The 18,680-nt window shown below is 44.7% G+C and overlaps 1 protein-coding gene across 1 annotated transcript in view; it reads right to left on the bottom strand.

The window, feature by feature from the left end:
- LOC147102854 (E3 ubiquitin-protein ligase rnf213-alpha-like) overlaps nt 1-18,680 on the bottom strand; it is a 175,188-nt gene that overhangs the window by 28,160 nt on the left and 128,348 nt on the right. Inside the window, 10 exon segments of the mRNA XM_085963739.1 lie at nt 727-883; nt 1,931-2,028; nt 5,162-5,196; nt 9,326-9,404; nt 10,944-11,198; nt 14,408-14,518; nt 14,671-14,793; nt 16,330-16,523; nt 17,776-17,983; nt 18,076-18,187. Coding sequence (XP_085819865.1) covers nt 727-883; nt 1,931-2,028; nt 5,162-5,196; nt 9,326-9,404; nt 10,944-11,198; nt 14,408-14,518; nt 14,671-14,793; nt 16,330-16,523; nt 17,776-17,983; nt 18,076-18,187 — 1,372 coding nt within the window.

Here is an 18,680-nt window from a genome sequence, read left to right as displayed (position 1 = left end):
GTCACCCTGGAGCCATGTCTCTGTAATTCCAATTACATCATATCCGTTTACATCTATTTGCGCAGCTAATTCATCCACCTTATTTCGAATGCTCCTCGCATTAAGACACAAAGCCTTCAGGCTTGTTTTTTTAACACTCTTAGTCCTTTTAGATTTAGAAGATTTAGATTTACTTGGCTTTAGAAGTTATTGTAGATGACAGATTAAAAATGATAGCCTGCAAATTATACTCTGCGATAATAACATTTGAGCACTTAACACATTCATGTGAAATTCCCTTGGCCATTATTTTAGTGGAGGCATTAACCATTTATTTTGAAAGAATGATAAAAAGAACCCAAAAGAGTGAAGAAAAGATTGAATATGATATTGCTTTTCCATGGCATTCCACACAGAGGGTCAAGATCAGGAGTAGTTATTAACTGAAGCAGGGTTCAAGCAGAAGGGGAAGTAATGGAAACTTGTCATGCTGTAATTATAGCCTCCTGTCAGCGGTGGCGCTACAGCACCGCTATTGGGGGAAGTGTGTAATTACAGCATGACAAGTTTTAGGCAGTTTGTCATAAATGTGGACATAGAACTTTATGATGGAAAAAGTTGAGAGGAAGTGCACGCAGATGTGATTTTTTAAATATATTATTGATTATAGATATGAATATGGTATTATTGCACTGTAAAATTTTCGGGTTCAAATGATTTAGTTTCATAAAAACATTTACAGTTTACCTGCTGATGCTGAACTGTCCCGAGCATCATTGCCACATGTGTCAGTGCTCGCAGTAACAAGAAAGCAACAGGAGTCATCTGCCGATCGGGTGCGACAACTTGATTTCTCTTTGAGACAGATCCCAAGATGTGACCGGTCTGAGTTCGATCCCCGTGACTAGGAAAAAACATACAGCAATTGAGCCGAGAAATTCCTGGAGTTCTGCTCTGCACAGGGAGTGACCTAAAGTGAATTAACCGACTTCCCGCACTGGCCTAAATTTTAATTGCTGTCTGGGGTCAGTCCAGATTTCACTCAAAACCGCAAGTGTCTGCTGGCACCACATTGCTGCTTTTAATAGTCGGCAGTGCCTCATCATGCAGCAGAATTTACCACATCTTTCTTCCTTCCAAAATTATAGCTGGAGAGAAGGCCAGTGGCTGGCTACCTTTCCCCTATACAGAGTATTTGTAAATGTAAACTACAAAGTTGGTGGCTGATCATTAGTAAGATTGGCCAGCCTCCTTCCCTCAGCCTTAGTTGCAGTTGCCCACACTGCCAATGGAAAAGGTGGTGAGGGGGGTGGGGGAGAACCTGCTCGGTTGGCATTCACACTGTACTTCGCCATGGCTTTGTACAACCAGTTTTGTGTCAGCGCAACCACCATTTGTATTGGGCAGGTTCACAGTGTAAAAACAAAGTTTACAGTGTCAGCCAGTGGCTCAGTTGGTAGCACCCTCACTTCTGGAACAGAAAGTTGTGGGTTTAAGTCCCTACTACAGGGACTTGAGCACACAATCTAGGCTGACACTCCAGTACAGTGCTGAGGGAGCACTGCACTGTCAGAGGTGCCGTCTTTCGGATGAGACGTTAAACCGAGGCCCCGTCTGCTCTCTCAGGTGGATGTAAAAGATCCGGCGGCACTATTTTGCAGAAGAGCAGGGGAGTTATTCCTGGTGTTGTGGCCAGTGTTTATCCCTCAATCAATATCATTAAAAAAAAAAGAGATTATCTGGTCATTATCACATTTCTGTTTGTGGGAGCTTGCTGTGCGCGAATTGGCTGCTGCGTTTCCTACATTACAACAGTGACTACACTTCAAAAAGTACTTCATTGACTGTAAATGCTTTGGGACATCGAGTGGTTGTGAAAGGCACTATATGAATGCAAGTCTTTCTTTTTCTTTTCAAAGCTGCTAAAATTATCAAATAAAAATATACATACTTTTCTGAAATATTAAATCCAGAAACAGGTTTGTGCTGGTTTCCACCAATCAATGCACCACAATCAAGGCAACGAGCAGTCTCCACCGGTCTCCCACACTGTCAATGAAACAATTGCTTAGTTAGTTATCAGCTTGACTCCTTTCACCAACAGGAACAACAAAGCTGTGTAACGCAGTAACTGTTCATGGACAACAAGCAGAAAATTGCAGCTGCTGGACGTCTGAAACAGAAACAGAGAATAGAGGAAACATTCGGAAGGTCAGGCACCATCTGTGACAAGTGAAAGTTTTGGTTGCAGGCCCTTTGGCAACACTGGAAGATATTACGGATGCTCAGCATTTAACAAGAGATGGGACAAAGGGGGAAAACACACACACACACACCACACACACACACACACACCACACACACACACACACACCACACACACAACACCCACACACACACACCACACACACACACACACCACACGCACACACACCCACACCACCCACACCACACACACACACCACACACACACACACCACACACACACACACCACACACACAACACCCACACACACACACCACACACACCCACACCACACACACACACACCACACGCACACACACCCACACCACACACACACACCACACACACACACACCACACACCACACGCACACACACACACAACCACACACAGTCACACACACACCACACACACACACACACACACACCACACACACACACACCACACACACTCAACACACACAGTCACACACACACAGTCACACACACACACACCACACACAGTCACACACACACACACCACACACACACAGTCACACACACCACACACACACACACAGTCACACACACACACACCACACACACAACACACACACACACCACACACACACCCCACACCACACCACACACACACAATCACACACACACACCACACACACACACACCACACCACACACACCACACCACACACACACACACCACACACACACACCCCACACACACACACACCACACACACACACCACACACACACTCAACCACACACACACACACCACACACACCACACACACACACACACACACCACACCCACACCACACCCCCCCACACACACACACACACACACACACCACACACACACACACACACCACACACACACACCCCACACCACACACACACACACCACACACACACACCACACACACACTCAACCACACACACACCCCCCCCACACACACACACACACACACACCACACACACACACCACACCACACACACACACCACACCACACACACACACACCCACACCACACACACAGACCACACACACACACACACACCCACAACACACCCACACACACCACACACACACACCCACACACACCACACCCCCCCCACACACACCACACACATACCACACCCCCCCCCACACACACACACACACACACACCACACACACACACACAACACACACACCACACACACACACCACACACACACACACAACACACACACACACACACCCACAACACACACACACACCCACACACACCACACACACACCCACACACACCACACCCCCCACACACACACACACATACCACACCCCCCCCACACACACACACACACACACACCACACACACACAACACACACACCACCACACACACACACACACACACCACACACACACACCACACACACACACCACACACACACACACAACACACACACACACCACACACACACACACCACACACACACACACCACACACACACACACCACACACACACACCACACACCACACACACACAGGAAAAAGAACAGAATGACCTGTAAGTGCTTAAGTGGGCAAGCGATTTTCTGGATCTAGCATTAGAGTCGCGGACTTCCTACACAGGTAAGTGAGTTTGAATTCCAGTTAAATTTTGTCTCTTTTTGGCCAAGTCACTAAAAGGTGCAGTCTAAAGCAGCGGGCCATTCTGTCTTGGGTGAACCACAGGATTTAACCTGGCAGGACCAAACCCACAGCAACACTCCAGCATTCCCCTGCTGCTAAGAAAACGGGGGATCCAGCTAAGTCTGAATTCACCAAGGTCAGTGTTTAGACCAGTGCTCAGGAGAATGATCAGATACTGTCCCTGAAGCTTACATTGAGCTTGGCTGGAATAGCGTACGATGCCATAGATAGAATGATCAGAGTGGGAATGGGACTGGGACTGGGACTGAGAATGGGACACGGAGTTAAGAGAGCAGGCCACAGAGAGCTCAGGCTCATTCAAGAATGGAGATGCGTGGCAAAGCAGTTACCTGTACTTTCCACTCCATTTTGTTTCAGTTTCTCTGACTGGTGAGAAGCAGTGAAGCCGACGGATAGATGCGGTGGAGGGAACGGGACATGGGAGAAAGGTGGCAGCTGGGCATTGTAACATTTGCACATTGATTTATCATTGGCCCGCAGGCATCTGTAAGGAATACCTATTATATTCACATGTGATCACATGCTGAGTTGTCATTGGCCTGCAGGCATCTGTAAGGACTGCTATTGTTTGGAAGACCCAGGGGGCCCTGACTCCATCTTGGGCACACGGTGCTGTACTGATATGAGTTCACAGACCTGATGCTTCATAAAAGAGTTTAAACTGTAATACTCCGTTGTCCTGCAATTTATTATTTTTGTACAAAGTGTGCAAAACAAGACAGGCATGGGCAGGCCTGCTTTTCTGGCTCTTCATTAACGGATCAGCATTGTAGTATAGATGGGATAGTTCTATGGAGCAAGCGGGAGTCAATTTGAGTGCTAAGCCAGGATTACTACAGCAGGTCTCAATAAAAATGATATTTAGAAGAGAAACACTTGAACCCTAGGCTAGAACTTTCTCATTAAGTTTCTTTTACTCTGCTGGGGTCAGTTTCCATCCCTTCCTGCTCAAGTCTGCCCCTTAGAGGATTAACTGTGGAGCAGCACCAAGAGTAGCCATCCAGTCCAACCATTAATCTAATGAGTGTCAATGTTCATTCAGTCTCTAACTTGTGGAGAAAAGTATATTGTACACAGCCTCAAAAAAAAATACAGCAAATAATGACTGACGATTTAATCTTTTAATATTGACGTAATGAAAAGTGTAAAGGGAGTACAAAAGTTATTTTCGATTAACAAGTGGAGTGAAATCTTATATAAATGCTTGAACTTAAAATAACAAATATGGATTCTTACCTCACCAACTGGAAATTGTTGACCACAGCTGCAAGCTGCATTGAAATACAGAAAGTGGAAGTTACATTGTTAGGAGTGCAACAAGGACAATGAGAAAAATTCCATCTTTATATAAAACTAGTTTACTTGTTGTTTTGCTCTTGTCCCAAACCCACGACCTCTACCACCTAGAAAGACAAGGGCAGCAGGCACATGGGGACACCACCACCTCCAAGTTCCCCTCCAAGTCACACACCATCCTGACTTGGTAGTATATCCTGGAACTCCCTCCCTAACAGCACTGTGGGAGTACCTTCACTGCATGGACTGCAGCGGTTCAAGAAGGCGGATCACCACCACCTTCTCGAGGGCAACTAGGGATGGGCAATAAATGCTGGCCTTGCCAGCGACGCCCACATCCCGTGAATGAATAAAAAAAGTATTTAAAAAATAATTTTTTAAAAAGGCAGTGTTTTTCACCATTACAAATCTCTGATCTAATATATATCAAGTATTAACCTGCGACTTTCTTGTAGAAAGAAAAAAGCTTGTCATACAATCAGAGTCACTTATTTGTAGTGTGGTGCTTGCAACATTCATTAGTCAGTGTCACTCCTGACAGGCACTGAATATTAGTAAAGCACCAGAGATTCAACATTTTAAAATATACTGGAAACTGTAATGGCATCAGTACAACCTCTGGATTCTTACACTGCTCAGGGTTCGTTCTGGACTTCATGGAAACCCCTTGACTCCTTTGTAATTGTCTTCCATCCATCATTCTATAGAATCCGCGGTATTAGTATGTTCTGATATGAATATTTTAGCTCCCGTATAATAACGTTTTTGAATATTCTCACTGGAGTGAAAATATCATTACTTATCCTTGTGTTTAGCAGTTGCCATCGTTCAAGTGAAGGTATAAATCACATACCAGAAATGTCAGCAGAATGCCTGTCTTTATAAGATACCTTGGGGGAGAAATTGGCCTCCTTTGCACCTCCCGTTAGTGCCTCCGGGGGGCGTTAATGGGGCGCTACTGGCTTTGTGACTGGGCGTGGCAATAGTACCGACGCCTGCGAAATTGACGTGGAGGTTTGCGGCGGTGGTAACCACTAGCGCCACGATTTCCTGCGCCCGGAGATCGTGACATCATCCGGCTGCGCAGCGCCCCGGATCCGAACTTCGGTTCTGTCCCCTGCAGCATCGCCGGGCGATAACACCGACAGTTGCATGAGGCGGTGTTAGGGAGGCCGGCCACTTGGGGAGCGGTATTTAAAGCTAAGGCCGCTTGAAAAATTTGTTTTCATCCCTTAGGTGTTTTTTTTCAACTTTTTCCCTGTGCCGTGATTGATCAGCCCTGCAGTCTGTTAAGAGTGCTTGGGGCTGATCGTCGCCAATTGCGGCTGCCGCCGGCGACAAGGGACATCGATTTAATGCACTGCCTGCAGCGATGGCTCTTCTCTTTAAGGGAGGGAAGCAGCCTCTGTTCCCGGCAGCGCTGCGCCGCTACCACCCCTCCTGCCGGCTTTAGCGCTCCAAGGGAAGTGGTAGTGCTGGATTTAGCACCCCACTTCCTTCCTGGAGCGCTAAACCTGAAGTTCGCACCGGATTCACTGTTGTAGCGCCCGGCGATACTTTTTCGTTAGCGCAACGGGACGATACTCAATTTCTCCCCGATTAGGTCCAGAACCCATGTCACTTTATGCTGTATTTTCTAAGACTGTCCCCTTTGGGTGATTATCTTCACTTTTGAACAGATTGCCCCACAGGCTGCACTGACCAGTCTCCGTCCAGTCCCACTTCTCTTAAGGTGCGGAAACATTCTCCTGCCACTCCAGAAAACTATGCTTAGCTAAATGTGAATACATTATTTACAGAACCACCAATTTTCCAAGAAATATTGCAACAAAACTTTGAGCTGATAAGAATTTGAAAGACTTTGATGAAAATATGAGGAGGAGCAGAGTGGCCTTCCACAACAAACTGAGGATACAGATAAACAAAAGTGAACACTAAACACCTGAGCTAAGGAAGATACAGAAGCAGAGACATCAGAGGACAGCACAGAGTTCGTTGGCCCCAGATTTATGCTCTTGGCCACAAATGTGTCTCTGGATAACGTTCCAATTCTTCAAAATCCAGTGAGTCCAAACACGGATACCGAAGGCTGCTGACCTCTCTCTGGGAATGCTGAGCTATGGGGTTCTACATTTTTAAAGCCCATTTAGAAAGAGATCAGATATAACAAAGAACGATTTATCTGTGCATGAAGGTTGAAACCTGGGGCTGTAGTTTTATTACAGACTTGAAGAAGATTACAATATTAGAAAATGGTAACCAGAATTGCACTGGGATAGTCACAGCTGATGTGCCTCCTCAGGATTACGCTCAGCTGCTTTAGATAGTCACAGCTGATGTGCCTCCTCAGGATTACGCTCGGCTGCTTTAGACAGTCACAGCTGAGGTGCCTCCTCAGGATTACGCTCGGCTGCTTTAGATAGTCACAGCTGATGTGCCTCCTCAGGATTACGCTCGGCTGCTTTAGACAGTCACAGCTGATGTGCCTCCTCAGGATTACGCTCGGCTGCTTTAGACAGTCACAGCTGAGGTGCCTCCTCAGGATTACGCTCGGCTGCTTTAGACAGTCACAGCTGAGGTGCCTCCTCAGGATTACACTCGGCTGCTTTAGACAGTCACAGCTGAGGTGCCTCCTCAGGATTACGCTCGGCTGCTTTAGATAGTCACAGCTGAGGTGCCTCCTCAGGATTACACTCGGCTGTTTTAGATAGTCACAGCTGATGCTTCTCCTGGCGTTACAATGGGTCCTACTAGTCCAGCTAACTCTGACAGCTCTCCCGAAGGTACCACCATCTGATAGAGTTTAGTGTCTTCCTCAAGATGTCCCGTCCTCTTAGCTGCACTTACACAGTGTTAAGGTAACATCTACATGCTTAAAACCTAACATTGAGCCCTTCTTGGGTTTACAAATGAACTTCTTGCAATGAAAACATGAGTGGCCTGTTGAAGAGGAGGAATACTGAGTTTCTGATCTGTCCTTTTTGTTAGCCCTGTGTTTCCTGTGCGCACAGATTCTAATTCAGCCACCACTGCCTTTATAACATTGCTGATCTCCTGGAGTCTTTGTTCCTTCGACCTCTTGTGAAAATGCAGTTTGTAAATTTCTGGTTTAGCAGAGTCACTGGGTGGAAAAGGTAACGGGGAAAGACTCGCTGCAGCTAGAACCAGCAGCAGGTGTAGAGAGACCAAAAACTCCCCCGAGACTTAGGGCAGAGATTGAGCAAAAGAAAACCCATCGTTCTGCAAAGTGTGCTTTTAGGGCAACACAACTTTGGTTTGCGCTGATGAAGGAGAATTAAAAAAAAAAAAAAAAGTAGATATTCTTAGAAGATGTGGAGGGCGATTTTGATATTACCCCATTCATTGGGCAGGAGGCAGGTGGAGCAAGCCCACTGCCTGCCTCAAGAAAACAGTTGGTAGGCCTGAACCATTGATTCAGAACAACTCGCCGATCGATTCATTTTTCATTTGCATGAATTAATTACCCAACAGCTAAGTACATGGACTGCAACAGATGAAGAATATATACAGAATCATAGAATCATACAGCACAGAAGGAGGCCACTCGGCCCATCGTGTCTGTACTGTACTTTGAAAGAGTTATCCAATTAGTCCCACTGCCCTGCTCTTTCCCCATAGCCCTGCAAATGTTTCCTTTTTAAGTGTATATCCAATTCCCTTTTGAAAGTTACTATTGAATCTGGTTCCACCACCCTTTCAGGCAGTTTATTCCAGAACTAAAAATGAACTAAAGTAAAATAATTAATTTAAATATTAATAAAACATAATCAAATCTACCGTACCAACAATTTTTTTTTAACATACGCATTGTAGGATAGATTTTCCAAGTCCTCGTATATGGTGGGGCAACTCACACTGCAAATGCCTCTGCCTGTGATTTTCTGTACACTGATTTCAACATTCGGACAATCCAGACAGCAGGCTTACAACTTTCTGACGCGCGCTTGCGGCATGCAAGGCATTCAAGGACAAGGAAAGTCTAACCTCATAACTTATTGTGAAATATGATTTCACATGTAAATTTTATCTTTTGGTATGGGAATGACTAATATTTAAAGGCACAGGGATGCATAAAACACTTACTGTACCACCGCACTCTCTCTGAAATCCAATGCCTGGCATCACTCCGAAGATCTTCTGGCATGGTTGGTAAGTAAGCACGCTAAAAATTAAACAAGGTAAGTAAACATTGTCACAGTAGGTCACCCACTATAGCAGAGATGTTTCAAACATTGGCATCACTGTTTTCTCCTCTGGAGATTCAGATAAAAATCCAAGTCAAGAAAGGTCATAAGAGTTCTATTCCACTGAATCCCAAACTCTGGCATTCTCACTCTAGTCCCGGGTGTAGGCCCAGTGTCAAAATGTCTAAAATTTGGAGAAGCTGTTTAGAGCTGCAGGAGCATTCTTGTGACGTTGGAATACTTTACTGAGTTTCATTATCTTGGCAATCAAGGAGAAGGTAGCACTGCTGCTAAATCGGATATGATCATTATTTCATTATCCTTGGGGCTTGGGTAAGCAGCACATTACCTCATGTCCTTGACCTTGAGTGGAACAGAATGGTGAACCCCCCACTGTCAGCTGGCAGACTGGTACTAAACCGGCAACAACTCCCTCTTTACTGTCAGAATAATATGAACCTGGGTTTGGGCGGGGGGTGGGGGGGGGGGCGGTGGCGGGGGGGGGAGGTGGGATGGGTGGCGGGGGCGGAGGCGGGAAGGGCAGAGGTGAGTGTAGGAGGAAAAATGATTAGGGCCAGTCACGTCCAATCATGAAGTGACTTTTATGGAAGCCATGGAAAATTATGTGATGCAGACTGCGATCCTACTGAGGGAGGAAATGCACTAAAGAAGCATTGGCAGTGGAGTCTACACTTATAAATGGCAGGAAGAGAGCTAAAGGAGTAAGTAAAACATTTAGTCCTTCACTTTAGCCTAGGAATGCTTAGTGTTGTAGCATTGCATTTACAGGAAACTCTTTGGTATCTGGCACCGATGGGACCGGGATGGTGCCGGTTGATAAAAAATTCTGGATAACGGAGAGGTATATCTACCGAGGCTATTTTTAACAAACAAAAATTAAAAAATGAAGAAATGTGCAGTATAATTGGGTACTCACCCACAGAATGTTGTGTTAAATGGATGGTGGAAGATGCTTGATTAAGTACAGTAATGCCAGTTGAGGGTAACCCATAACTCTTTAATTACTTAACAGTAAAACAAAACTTATAAACGACTGTATACTGTAGTTTTCGGAGTGAGAATTGTGCCGGTTATTAGAGGGGTCCGGGGGGAAAAAGGTGCCGGTTAAACGAGAGTTTCCTCACAGACATCAAGCAGTGGAATCCTTTTCAGGACAGGACAGGCAAAAAGGATGTATGCTATTTACGTATCTAGGGTGAGGTAAAACTACCAGGTTTGTGATAATCCTATTATATGCACTTAGAATCATATAGCACAGAAGCAGGCCCTTCGGCCCTTCGTGCTGGCTCTTTGAAAGAGTTACCGATTACTCCCCCGCCCTTGCTCTTTTCCCATAGCCCGGCAAATGTTTCCTTTTCAAGGATGCATATACAGGATTAATCACGGGCTTAAGTTACCATGTGAAGAGTAAAGGGGAACTGGATGACCAAGCGCACAAACCAGGACGTCGGTGGCAAATTTCTTACATAGCAATTGCGCGCCTGTGGCTTCCTCACCTTCATTTTGGCAGAGTCGAGTGCAATATTGCGGAGAGGGGATGACAAGACATTTTTTCCACAGATGAAAACCAAGGCTGCATGAACTATTATTTCAACCAGGATGCGTCGTTGGCTTGGCTGAGCTGGTGCGATCCGTAGGGAAGATGCTGGGTTTCCGAGTTCATTCTTCACCAAAGCAGTGCAGAAATCCTTCAGCGCTGGAGCCTCAAGGATTTTGCCATCCTCAATAAATTTCTGCAACATGTCGATTGACTGAAAGATAATGCATTTTACCAGGTGAACACATATGAACCACGGCTTATTTTCTCATTTACAAACTAGGCTGCAAAATCCCTTTAATGCTCTAAGTGAAGAATTCTCAGTCCTGAGCGGTGGAAATTTCAATGACATTTTTCTTTGTATGTGAATTTTTGCACTCATTAATGGGGCGAGAGAGTGCACTGTTCGACCCTGGGCACCCAGTATCGGCAATTAGGACATTTAATAAACTTTACATCACATAGAATCACTGCTTTCATTCAGGTTCTGGGACAGGGAGTTGGAAATTAGGGGGCGTCAGAAATTGCGACAACATCCTGAAATAAGATAATATTTCTGATTCTTTGTTGGTGCTACTCCTACCCCTTGTCTCAGAAATGTAAGGAGAAATGGAGAGAAACGTCGCAAGTTACAGCACTTCCTCTTGCGAACTTTAATAGAGCCCATTAAAACTGCTGCAGATGTCAGCAGAGATTTGTGTTAATGTTATGCAGCACCGCTCAGCCATTAGAGAGCTTTAGGGGGACAAATTAGGTTGATTTGCGCCTGTTGTTAGCGCGGGGTGCAAATCTCCGAGCACCCAGGCGTGGCGCGGCTAACGCCTCCCGCAAAATTCAGCGGGAGGTTAGCGGTGACGGTAGCTGGTAGCGCCCCAGCCGCAAACTTTGGGTTGCGCCCCCTGACCTATCGCCGGACGATATGTCCGACTGGGTCAGGGTGGCGTTTTTTGCAGCCGGGGCGGCGCTACTTAAAGGGCAGGTGTCGGGCAGCCATTTTTTTTGGGATGACTGCCAGCACCTACCCCCTTCCCCTTTTTTCTTCGGGGTGTCGGCCGTGATCGCTCAGCCCGGCACTCCTCTTGAGTGCTGGGCTGTTTTCATGGCACCCCGCTCCCCGGTGGTCCAGCAGGGCCCCGGTGCGCACTGCGCTAGGCCCCTCCCCTTTAATCAGGGGCGGGAGGCCTGCAATGTTTTTTCGGGCGCTAAGGACAATGTTAGTGCCCCAAAAGGGGCGACACTGAATTTTTCCCCCTTAACGTCTCAATACTTTAGATTGGCATTCAGGGACAATCAGAATGCTAATTCATTGAATTGATGCAGACCCTCAGCTAGCAGAGTATTTTACCGAGCAGCGACAACGGTCTTCACTGCACCTAAAATAGAGTCTCTGCAAAATTTTCTAAAACAATTGTGTTTAACAGTGCACTGTTCGCCTGGCCATTTTGAGCATTCCTGTTTCACTGGTTGTACTATCCTTCATAGATGGTAATATGAAATTCCATTGTGAACAGCATGTGAAAGAGAATCAGATACTACCGCCCAACCATAACAAAGTACCCAGGAGACAATAATTTTCCACTTCATTATCTTTGTGGATATCTACTGACCAATCAAACAGATCCGTGATTCCAATGACCAATAATAGTACAGGTAGACTATCCTTTATCCGAAAACCTCGGGACCAGCCGTGTTTTGGTTTTCGGAAAATTTCGGATTTCAGAAGGTATTTTATAAGACTGGGAAATTTGTCGGGGGTGGGGGTCGGCGGGGGGTCGGGGGTCGGGTCGGCGTGGGGGTCATCGGGGGTCGGGGTTGGCGGGGGTCGGGGTCGTGCGCACGACTTACGCTGAACGAAAACACTTTCGGTTTTCAGAGGATTTCGGTTTTCGGAAGTGCGGATAAAGGATACACTATCCCTTATCCGAAAGGGTGGGGGTCGGCGGGGGGTCGGGGTCGTGCGCACGACTTACGCTGAACGAAAAAACCTTCGGTTTTTAGAGGGTTTCGGTTTTCGGAAGTTCGGATAAAGGATAGTCTACCTGTATAATTAAATAAATGCTAGATCTGTGAACAATACACCCAGAGCAGATTAAATGCATTTTGACATTGAAAAGGGACCAATACCTATTTGCAAGACTAGCAGGTCCTCTGCGATAATGCTAATTGTAAACTACTGTGTTATAACAGGAAGGTTACACCACTCCAGGGACTTGCGCACATAAAGCTAGGCTGACACTCCAGTGCAGTGCTGAGGGAGTGCTGCATTGTTGGAGGTGCCGTCTTTTGGATGAGACATTAAGCCGAGGCCCCGTCTGCTCTCTCAGGTGGATGTAAAAGATCCCATGGCAATATTTCGAGGAAGAGCAGGGGAGTTTTCCCCAGTGTCCTGGCCAATATTTCTCCCTCAACCAACATCACTAAAACAGATTATCTGGTCATTTTCACATTGTTGTTTGTGGGAGCTTGCTGTGTGCAAATTGGCTGCTGCATTTCCCACATTACAACAGTGACTCCACTTCAAAAAGTATTTCATTGGCTGTAAAGAGCTTTGAGACATCCGGTGGGCGTGAAAGGCGCTATAGAAATGCAAGTCTTTCTTTCTAATGCACAAGGTGCGATTATGTAATAAGGGAGTGTTTACATCTTGACAACCCTTTATTAATAGGTGTAAAGAGACTCACTTGAGGAAAACTGTCTGCTGCTAAAATATGTTTAACGTGGTCTGCCCCTATAAGGAAACAGACTGTACACTGGAACAGAGCGGATTTCTGCTTTTCTACCTCCTGAACTGCCCCTTGGGACGAGTGTTTTAAATAGGCATCTCCTGAGGTCAATTAAGGGCTAATTGGTGCTGATGCTTAGGTTGGCTACTGCTTATAAATCTTCCATTTCTTACCCTCGGGAAGAGCAGTAGAAACTACTGGTTTTCTTTCTTTTAACAAGATTTTTTTTTTAAATTCATTCACGGGATGTGAGCATTTATTGCCCATCCTTAATTGCCTATTGAGAAGGTGGTGGTGAGGCACCATTTCAGAGGGCAGTTAAGAATCAACCACATTGCTGTGGGTCTGGAGTCACATATAGACCAGAGACTGGGTAAGGATGGCAGATTTTCTTCCCTCAAGGACTTTAGTGAACGAGAATGGGTTTTTATGACAATCCAGTGGTTTCATGGTCACCATTACTGATACTTGCTTTTTCCATTCCAGATTTATTTAATAAACTGAATTTAAATTCCTCAGCTGCTGTGGCGGAATTTAAACTCATGTTTTACAGATTCTTAGTCCAGGGCTTTTGGATTACTAGTCCAGTAACATAACCACTACGCTACCGTACCCCTAAAGATTGGTCAGTTGTGATTTGCGACTGTTTTATTGAATAAGAGATTTTAGCCAATCAGTTAGGTCAGGGATTGATTCTTACCATTGAACTCGTGTGCATACTGCGATCCTCTGCTGCAAACGAACATGTTACCTCACGGAAAAATGCCATGGCCAGGTAAACCTGCTGATCACTTGTGGAGCACTTCAGAGTCTTTAAGGACCAAAGTTGTAAAATAAATATTTAATGTTAGCAAAATATGTTGGGGTAAAAAAAATAAAACTGACACAAAGCATTGAGGGCATTGCACTGTTAAATTTAAAAAAAAGCAGTGCCTAAAAGAAACTGGAACTATCTGCAAATACCTTTATTGTGTTTGTCACGATACTCATCTGGGATCTCAAGATTGCCTTAGCAACTGCATCACGAATGGCTTTGTACTGCGGTCCACATAAAATGAAGCGATCCAACTGGACACCATAACAGCGCTGGAAGAAACAGCCACTCTACACGTTAGTATGGTAAACAATACAAGAACTGAGGTAGCAATTCTGCACCAAAATTAAAACCTCTGCAGTTAAAAATTGAAGGGCAATTATTTTACTAAACTGCACGTTTATAATGCCAGTTTAGTGATTTCTTTTTCTTTTAACTTTACAGAGGAAAATACATCTCTGGGTTACATCATTTTAGAATTATTGAATTTTACAGCCATTCAGCCCATGGCACCTGTGCTGACTCTCTGCCCTTTCCCCACAACCTTTTGATTTTTTTCTTTTACAGATTTCTATCCACTTCTCTTTTAAAAGCTTGAATGGATTCTGCTTCCACCACTCTTTCTGGTCGGGCATTCCATGTCTGAGTAAACCACTGTGTGAAAAAAATTCCTAACCTCTCCCTTTGTTTTTTTGGTGATGATCTGAAGCTAATTTGTTTAGAGAATACTGTATATTAAATACAAATAATTTGTGACCCTACATATTTCTCTGCTTCGCTTCTAGAATAGTCTATGGTGGTAATTTGTATTAATTAATGTTGCAAAATTAAGTGATAAAAAAACATGCCCACATTTTGAAGATTACAAAGAATGTTCAGTGTTAATGAGTTAAAGATCTATTTGAATTATTGGCCCAGAAATTCGGGTCTCCACGGGTGAGTACGCACGGGATACTCACCCGTAGGCCCAATGGAAGTGCCGGTTTCCTGCATGCACTGCGCATGCGCGGGAAACCGGCACTTCCGTTCCCCTGAAAGCAGGGGTTAAGAGGTCGAACGCGTGCGCAGGAGAGGCTGCGCGTGCGCATCGAACTTCGTTTTTTTTTGCAGGTTTTCCCGGGAGGGTAAGTCTCCAGAAGTTACACATTTAAAAAGCAGGCGTAAGGCCTGCTTTTTACAAGGTAAGTGGTGAGTTAATTAAAATTAAAATATTTTTTCCACAGGTTTATTATTTTTAAATACTTTAAAGCAAGGTAAGTTTATTTTTAGCCCCGTTAGAAAATAAAATTATTTTTTTCAAAAATTTTAATTATTGTTTAAAATAGTTATTTCATGTAATTTATAGTTTATTTAAAAAATGTGATTTAAAAAAAAATTTATTTGAAGACTTAGTGATGTTTTGGGGCCCATAGTATTTATAAGTTTTGACAGCTCTTCCTGTCAAACTTACGAATGGAACATTCCCTGCTCCGATTGGCTCCCCGTGGCCCACGTGATCCCAGGGGATGCATCGAACTAACTGTGCCCCTGGGATACGCAAGCACTGCGCGCCGGCAGTTGGAGCAGGCCCAGGATCGGAGTCCCACGCGGGCCCACAGCTCAACGGCTGGCACGCAAGGTAAGTGTAGATCGGGGGCTTACACCCGCGGGAAGCTCCCGACCCGAATTTCTGGGCCCATTATATCTAAAACAAATAAAGAATTATACACAACATTTATCTGATTAATTTAATCACTTCTAAGAGACAGCATAATTTGTAGATGTTAGCAACTCATTCAAAATTTACATAAACCCATAAAATGTTTCACCTGTTTTTCAATGATCTTATCTGGAAATATCCAGTGGTAGTCTTCGAGCTGTTGTAAAGACTGAACAAAATCCATGCCGTACTGATCATAGACCACCCTCATCAAATAAACTCGATACCAGTCATTGCCAGAATGCAAACAAATCATTTTTATATGTTCGAAGAATTTTTCCTTTGTGGCTCTGTGCCTCATGTCTGAAAATATAAAATTAAAAAAAAATTAGAAAATAAAACTTGTGCAATAATTGTAGTTGCACAGGCCACTGGAGTGAGTCTAAGCAGGGAATTCCTATTCATAAAGAGTGCATTATGAGTGGGACAACATTGTGGAATAGTTAACAAAAAGTAGTGGAACAACAAAGCATGGCCACAGTGTTAAAACATGCTGATCACCAGCTCATCGGTCAGCCGTGGCTCAGTGGATAGCACTCTCGCCTCTGAATCGAGTAGGTCGTGGGTTCATGTCCCCCTCTAGAGCATTGAGCACAAAGTCGAGGCTGACACTTCAATGCAGAACTGAGGGAGCGCTGCACTGCCGGAGGTGCCATCTTTCAGATGAGACGATGGTGGATGTAAAAGATCCCCCGGCACTATTCGAAGAGCAGGGGACCTGTCCCTGCTGTCCGAGCCAACAATTATCCCTGAACCAAACATCACTAAAAAAAAAAATTATCTGGTCATTATCACATTGTGTGTGCAAATTGGCTGCCACGTTTCCTAAATTACAACAGTGATTACACTTCAAAAGCGCTTAATTGACTGTAAGTGCTTTGGGACATCCTGAGGTCTTGCATTTTGAAAATTGGCCTTTCAAGTCTTTCTTTTCTATCCCACAATTGCTCCAGCATCTCTCTTACTGGATTTAGCAATAACTTACACCATAAAGCATTCAGTAGTATTTCATGCTTATTTACATTGTATATGCATAAACATGTCTATATTTTAGTTGGCAAAAAAGGCCTGACTTAATATAAATATTAACTGAACTTATACCAGGGAGAGGAGAGTTATGCTTTTCCATCCCCCACAGATTAGGTAGTTGATGCCCGCTAGTGCTGATACTTGCGGCAGCTCCACTTTTTGTCCAAGAGGAGTAGATGAAACTGTCAAAAAGATTGGATTGGTAATATTTCCCGTTGAAAATAGGTGCGGAGTTGCCATAACATCTCAGTGGTGAGTTCCCAATCTCAGTTGGGTCTGGGGCGGGGGTGGGGTTTGGGAGAAATCCAAGCACAGCTCATGCGCTTTCCCACAGTGAGGGTGGGCACTCGCCCGGCTGTGTGAGCTTAGACCAAGCTCACACAGCTTGAAGTAGCCAGCTTGAAGCGACAGAGCAGCTTTTGGGAGAGGCTGGAAGCAGGGTGGCTTATAGGTCCCTTCGGCTGGAGAACAGCTTGTGTGGGATGGAGCGCATAAGACGATTTAAAGTCAACCTCGAATGTTTTACCTGTCCCGTTGTGTGATTCGTACATCAGCTGAGCTGTCAGGCTGAAGCAGAAGCGCAGCCTGGCAATGTTCTGCAGGTATTCTGCAGCATTTTCTTTACAGGTGGCAACCTGGTGCCTGGCAAACCTGCTGGCAAAGCGGCAGTTCTGTTTGAGGAGTTCCACATCATTGAGTCCTCCACGCTGCTCAAAGTGGCCATACTCCGAGTCCTTAAAAGCAAAATACATTTAAAGATTCAGAGGTACGCCCAAATCTTTAAGCCATCTTTAGGAGTGAGATAGCCGAATACTTTCCTCATTACCTCAAAACATTTGATGAACAGAAGATAGAGTTCCTTCAGATCGTCTTTCAAGAATATCTTCTCTTCCAGATTTAAGAGGTACGTCTGCATAAAGACTTTTACCTTATCAAAACTATCAAGAGACATAGAAAGCATTAGCACCCTGTCATTTTATTCTGTGTTTCATATATTGTATGGAATTACATATATTTGAGCCATTTATTATCAATCTATAGCAGTAAACATAAGCATCCTTTTCCATTGCTTCATCAATTCACCATTGCATTCACACTGCAAATTTTGTGTCAGTGCAAAGTGATTTCCACTTTTCACTGACGCTAAACTAGCTGACCTGACTCCAGAGTCAAGCCAAGTGACTACATCTGGCAGTCTCAAAAACAGTTTTCTTTTTATTCTGCAGGGAGTCTTAAGTCCCTGGGAACCCCTTGGGTATTTTGTAAAGACACCTACCCTGCATTTAACTATTTGGAGAGTGCACTTTGAATCCTGCTACATTACCCTCAAGTCTATACAGTGCTTTCAGTGGACAGGAGTTGGACTTGTCGCAGGGTGTAAAGGACAACACGGCAATGTAAACTACTTGGGGATTGAAATTCTTGTCCTCA

This window comes from Somniosus microcephalus, chromosome 21 (genome assembly GCF_052327205.1).
Source record: "Somniosus microcephalus isolate GS21.2 chromosome 21, FLI_Smic_1.0, whole genome shotgun sequence".
Classification (NCBI taxonomy): Eukaryota; Metazoa; Chordata; class Chondrichthyes; order Squaliformes; family Somniosidae; genus Somniosus; species Somniosus microcephalus.
The sequence above is the reverse complement of the archived record's forward strand: the minus strand, read 5'-3'. Positions and strand labels throughout refer to the sequence as shown.